Genomic DNA, 6,286 nt, shown 5'->3' with positions numbered 1-6,286 from the left:
GCTGCCAAATGGAAGTTTCCTAATATTATTCCTTCTTCATTTATGTGTTGGCATTCTACTGTAGGTAAGAGAGTTCTTCCCCTTTATTTATGATTATGGACTCATTTTATTCACGTACTCTGAGGACATTTTATTGTTCTGAGAAATTCTTTCCTATGTGACGGTCCAAGTTTTGGGGATACGCGGTGAACTTCTGTATTTCTTTGTCATTCACCATCAAGCAAAAGGCAAGGGCAACCTGACTTCCCCACACGGAGATCACACTTAGCCGCCAACTCTCTCATTTAGTCAGACTGGCGCAATTTTCCAAGTTGTACACTGGAGCTCCCAGGACCGCCGGCCATATCTCAAACTACATATCCCAGAAGCCTCCCACGACAACGTCATCAGAAAGTGCCACGCGCCGCTCAAGCTGCAGGCTCCCGAAAGCCGGCTGAGGCGGCTGCAACATGGCGGACGTGCTGAGTGTTGGGGTGAACCTGGAGGCATTTTCACAGGCCATCAATGCCATCCAGGCGCTGCGCTCCAGCGTGAGTAGGGTGTTCGATTGCCTTAAGGATGGCATGCGCAACAAGGAGACGCTGGAGGGCCGCGAGAAGGCCTTCATCGCGCACTTCCAGGACAACTTGCATTCGGTCAACCGGGACCTCAAGTAGGTACTGGCTGAAGGAATCCGTGTCGAGGACCCTCCTGGCACCTGTCCCACCGGGATCCCACGCTAGTCTGCCCAGTCACGGGCCGCTCTCCCTGGTCCTCAGTCCGCTGTTTCCTTTCGCTCCAGGCCCCTGCCAGCCCCTCAGGGACACCTTGGCCCCGCCTCTCGTTACCAAGTATTCCTTCTGTTGGCCGTTTGGTCCTGGGTGTCTTCTGTGGTCCTTGGTCCCCGCTGTGGCGGTCTTATTCTGACAGGGAACGAGCTCTTCGCAGGACGTCCACTTCGCCGATCTTACCAGATTTCCAACCTGTAGGCCCTTGGGCACCAGCACATCTGGACATAGCTGTGAACGTTGTCTCAGGTCAATTGAGTACCCGTCCTCACAGTTCGGAATTGATCAGTGCTACCTCACGTCACCCTCAAACACTACCTCCATTACCTTTTGCCTGGTTTGGTTTCTCCTCAGCACTGCACTCACCTCCATTCCTGTTGTTCAGCTCTTTCTCAACAGAGACCTCATCTCACATTTGTTAACTAGGCTCATTCCTCATGCCTATCCTCTTTCGTCTTTTCTTTCCTTTTCTTTCTTTCTTTTTTATCAAGAGGAAGGATTTATTTAGGTTCACAGTTTCAGAGGACTCAGTCCACTATAACGGGAAAATCACGTAGGAGCAGCTTAGCCCCTAGTAATTCTTAATTTGTGGTCCTAGTGATTACATACTTTTGTTCTTACAAGACTCCCTTTACTACATTAGTATGTTAAGAATTAACTGAGCTGGGCAGTGGTGGCGCACGCCTTTAATCCCAGCACTCGGGAGACAGAGGCGGGCGGATCTCTGTGAGTTCAAGGCCAGCCTGGTATTCAGAGTTCCTATGAGTTCCTGGACAGCCAGCACTACACAGAGAAAAGAATTAACTGACAGGACATTTGTCAGATGCCTGGTACGTAATAAGAACTCCCCTCCACCCCCTTAAGACAGGGTTTCTTTGTATATCCTTGGCGTTCTCTGACTGGATTTGTAGACCAGGCTGTCCTCAAACTCAGAAATCTGCCTGCCTCTGCCTCCTGAGTGCTGGGATTAAAGGTGTGCATCACCATGCCCAGAAGTAGGTACTTCTTGTCTTAGAAGGTTGGAATTGAAGAACTTTGGCCTTTTTCTTCTGAAATTGACCTTAACAGGAACAGCATTTGGTGAACTAGTCACTTAGAATTTCTGGATAGATTGGGTTTTCTTTCTCCCATCTCCTGTTCCTCCACCGTGCCTGGTTCCAACCCAGGGCCTTGCACGGGTCAGGCAGGTTCTTCACTACTTAGCTAACCCCCCAGGACTGCCTGCATCCTCCAGTTTGGTCTGGCAGGATGGAAGAGCAAGTGGTAGTGAAGTAGTGGGTGCCTTCCCTCCCCTGTAGACCACACCCCTTCTTAAATCCCACCTGCAAACATTTTTGATTGCAGTGTCCCTAATAGGTAATCCTTGCCCTGCTTGAGGGTGACATGCTCCTACCTGTCACCACCATCACACACATACTTCCATTTCAGGTTCTTTCCTCTGCTTTTCTAATGGGAGGTTACAGCCCTTTCACTTAGAAACTTTAGCAGTGTGGACATTCCTCTGACTTATTAAATGTATAGCAGTGCCAATAAAAAGGGGACTGAAGAGTCTGGACTGGATGCCGCATGGGAGCAGTCCACAGAGGCTTGTTGGTAGCTGGGACAGCTCCTCAGAATCCACGCCTGGGGTGTGTGGTTTCACTGTTGGCTCACTTTCCCAAGCTTCTCCCTAGTTTCCCTGCTACACTGAAGTGTGTTTGATTGACACAGCCTCTCAGTGGTGTCTTCCCATTCCAGTTGTTTATTTTATCTCTTTGTCTTGCTAAAGCTTTGCCATCTGTGAAGCACCATGCACAAATCTATCCCAATGTGAAATGATAAATAATCATGATTTATTCAGGTACTTGCTGCTCTGCCAAATGGAGTGAGCTGCACATGGGTCTGAAAATCCTGAATGAGAGGCAGTGTTATACCACACTGCAAGATTGCAGAACATCTCCTCCCGCTGTGGATGAATCTGAGTTGTTAAATCCTGATTTCCGGGAAACTTATTGTTTCTCTGTACCCTTAGCTTTATTTTCCCTCTAGAATGGCACGAGACATCTATATTTTGTTTTGTTTGTCCCACTGTGTAGCCCTATTTGGTTCTGGAACTCCCTATCTAGATCAGGCTAGCCTCAAATTCTCATGGATCCACCTGCCTCTGCCTCCCCAGTGCTGGGATCAAAGGGATGGGTCACCATGTCTGGTTTTGAAAGGTATGTTTGAAATGAAAACTCTCAGGCATTCTCTTGTTAGCCCTAAGTCTTTTTCCAGACCTCTTCTTGAGAGACTTCTGATGGCATCCATCCTTGAACAGTGTGCTTGGCCTTGATGGAGAGAAGTGGACTTGGGTTTATGTAGTGTCTCTCTTTACTTTTAGTGAGCTGGAACGTCTGAGCAATCTGGTAGGCAAGCCGTCTGAGAACCACCCTCTTCACAACAGCGGGCTGTTAAGCCTGGATCCTGTGCAGGACAAAACTCCACTCTACAGCCAGCTGCTGCAAGCATACAAATGGTCCAACAAGGTAAGGGGGTGCTGTAGATGGAGCCAACAGAGCAAAACCCAGTGTTTCTCCCAGCAATGCAGAATAAGAGAGCAGGTTCTCTTCTGCATCTCTGAGTCTGCATGGGCTGCATAGTTGGAATTTTAGGGTTTCCTGTAAGTGATGTTTCATACCTTTGAAGCCTTTGGAGTTGATAATGATGCTCAAGTAATTACATTTGAAAAGGAATCCTAGCTCAGCTGTGCTTAGCCTGGAGATTGGGTGTGGAGAGCAGATTATGGAACCCTGGATGATACATGAAGTGTGTTGTGGTGTGTTACATACACTGTGTTGTGGTGTTACATACAGTGTGCTGTGGTATGTGCAGTTTTGCCTGAGGAAGGTGCATCAGTCCTAGCTTCCCTTAATTTACCAGGAGGTCCTGACTATTACAAGTTTAGACTGGCTATGGGAAGGGTTAGCCACTCAGATTTTTTAAAATGGTCTTGTCTTTTCTCTGTCACAGTGTAAGATTACCTGGAAAGTGCTATGGATTAGATTATGTTCCACTTTCTCCTAAACCCATTTTAACATGTGCTACAGAGTGTGACTTCTGTGATGCTGTTGAGCAAGCAAGTCCATGGCTTGGTCCTGGGAAAGCTGGAAGAGTAGTCTAAAAATGACAGGAACCACCGGGCTCACAAACCCGGAAGCAGTTTGCTTCCCTGTGAGTTCCTTTTGTTTTTCTGCTGTGTGTTGTGTGTTTTTTTTTTCCTGCTGACGGGAAACTGACACAAACTTTCAGGACAGGTTTGGAAGCCCTTGTCAGTACGCTTGGATAGCTCCTGAGACCTGTTGATTGTGAACGGCTGTGCTCCCCCAGGCCACCCTTCACCCTCTCCCCCTGGCCTCTCCCTCTTGGGTCTTTGTGACAGATGAGCCTTGATAGTTTTTCTGTTGTGTGATTTTTTTCCTTTGAATTTCTCTGGTGGGCTTCTTTTAGTATTCAGTTTGAAGTAAGTTGGAGATTTAGAAAGATGATTGTCACCGGGGACTAAAAGAACTTGGACTCTGAATATATTGATTTGGCTTTTAAGATCTTTCCTCCAAACTCTGTGGTACCAGGTGTAGAAACCCACCCTGGAGTAGGAGGAAACTTCAGGGCATCAAAAATGATCAATGACATGGTCAGGAACTCCCTGGTTCGAAGCTGAGCTCATGAGGGTCAAGGTTGCTTGGCTGTGTCACTCACGTGCATCTCAGGGCTTGCTCGCTGTTGTTGCCCTGAGACTAGTGGTGGGAGAAAGGATGGGCTGGCAGCTGCAGAGTTCTGCATCCTTATTCCTAGAGAGCTCTCAGTGACTGTGCCAGGCCCTGTGTGGTGGGGTCCTTGCAGAGGTTTGTTGGATCAATGGGTGGGAGTTGGAGCTTGGCTCATTGGAGTGATTCTCCTTGGTAGTGGAGAAGACTGTTTCCTAAAAGAAGAGTGTTATTAGTCTGTTTGTTACTGTAATGAAGAACCTGAGGTAGACCAACTTTATAAATAAGAGGGTTTTTTTTAGGCTTTGGTTTTAGAGGTGCCGGGTCCAAGTGCTCGTTGGCTTGATCCTGGTGAGGACTCTATAGCAGAGTACCGTAGCGGTAGGTAGATGAATATGTAGGAGGGACAGATCTCCTTGTCAGACAGGAAGGAGGTCAGAGGGCTGGTGTCCGCCAGTCACTTCTGAGGACATGTTCCCAATTGATCTCTTATTAGTTTCCACCTCTTAAGGGATCATTACCATGCTAAGGACAAACCCTCTCACCAATGAAGACTTGTGGGAGGTGACAACACCCACTTAAACATACCCAACCAGAGCAGAGGGCACCAGGCAGGAAGAGTGGCAGTTGCTGGGGCCAGGGCCTCCTGCTTTCTAGACTGTCCCATTGAAGCTTCCTGGTTTTCCTGGGGGGTTCCTGGGATCTGAATGTGAGTTTGCCTGGTGAGTGGGTAGAAGCTGGTCAGCAGATGTGTGGCTGGATTTGACTCCCAGAAAATCCTGTTTGGATGAGGAAGTCCTGTAGCTATGTCACAAGGGTAAGGAAGCCTGAGTGATGAGAGCTTCTCAGTAGGACGACTTGGGCTGGGTGACAGAGAGTGCTATCTGAGGCGACTGGTCGGTCTTACATTGAAGTGACGGCAATTTCCATTTGAACAGCGCTACTTTTATACTCTAAGGAGTCAGGTTCTTGGGCTGTGGAAACAAGTCCTGGCCCTTGCCTTTGACCCAAGGAGGGGAAAAAGTGTATTAAGAGAAATAAATATTATGTGTGTGGAACTCTTGCCTCAAGATGCTACAGGTTAAAATATTTATGGAAGCTTGTCATAAACCATAAAATCCTATAGCCAGTGTTGGGAGCTTTGGAGGTTTTAGGCATGGCCCTGACACGTGGTGATATGCTTATAAAGCCACAGTGTTCTCTCACTAGTCCCCTGTGTCACCAGCAGAAGAGTTCAGCTTCTTGTGTTAGAGCCATGCAAACTGAAGCCATCAACTGGCTTTGTTGTAGCTCCTAGATGGATTACAGTTTGAGTGTGGTTGTTGTTGTTGTTGTTTTTCCCCTGAAACTTGATGGCTAAGTTTTCAACTTAGAAAACATTTCTCCCTTTTGGCCACATCTTAGAAATTCATGTGACATTTTATTTATACTTTTTTAAAAACCTATTTAGCATGCATGCATTTCCATGGTTTCAAAAGGCAGGGAAGACAAAACACATGGTATGTGGGTCTTTAAAGTTTGATCCTTCCAGGGCAGACATTACTAATCAGCTGTTGTATTCCTGCTCAGGCTGTTTATGGATTGGCTCCGAATTGTACACATGTTCTATGGCTAGGTTATAGGAGACTTGACTTCTATAGAAGGACATGGCATCTAATCTTGTTGTTACTTATTTCTTCCACACCTTACTTAGGGAAAGACTTAGGATTTTGACATCCATAAAACCAGAAAGATAAGAAGAAAGTCAGGGTAAGAGTGCCTTATGTATATTTCTCCAATAAACGAAAGAAATAG

At 47.0% G+C, this 6,286-nt stretch overlaps 1 protein-coding gene across 1 annotated transcript in view; it reads left to right on the top strand.

The window, feature by feature from the left end:
* The first annotated feature begins 418 nt into the window (after positions 1-418).
* Positions 419-6,286, top strand: part of LOC118582775 (mediator of RNA polymerase II transcription subunit 27) — a 68,582-nt gene continuing 62,714 nt past the window's right edge. Inside the window, exons 1-2 of the mRNA XM_036185872.1 lie at positions 419-652; positions 3,130-3,274. Of these exons, the coding sequence (XP_036041765.1) occupies positions 450-652; positions 3,130-3,274 (348 nt within the window). The 5' untranslated portion in view covers positions 419-449. The remainder of the gene's footprint in view (positions 653-3,129; positions 3,275-6,286) is intronic.

This window comes from Onychomys torridus, chromosome 4 (genome assembly GCF_903995425.1).
Source record: "Onychomys torridus chromosome 4, mOncTor1.1, whole genome shotgun sequence".
Taxonomy (NCBI): domain Eukaryota; kingdom Metazoa; phylum Chordata; class Mammalia; order Rodentia; family Cricetidae; genus Onychomys; species Onychomys torridus.
Note: the sequence above shows the minus strand (reverse complement) of the source record. Positions and strands in the feature narration are given on the sequence as shown.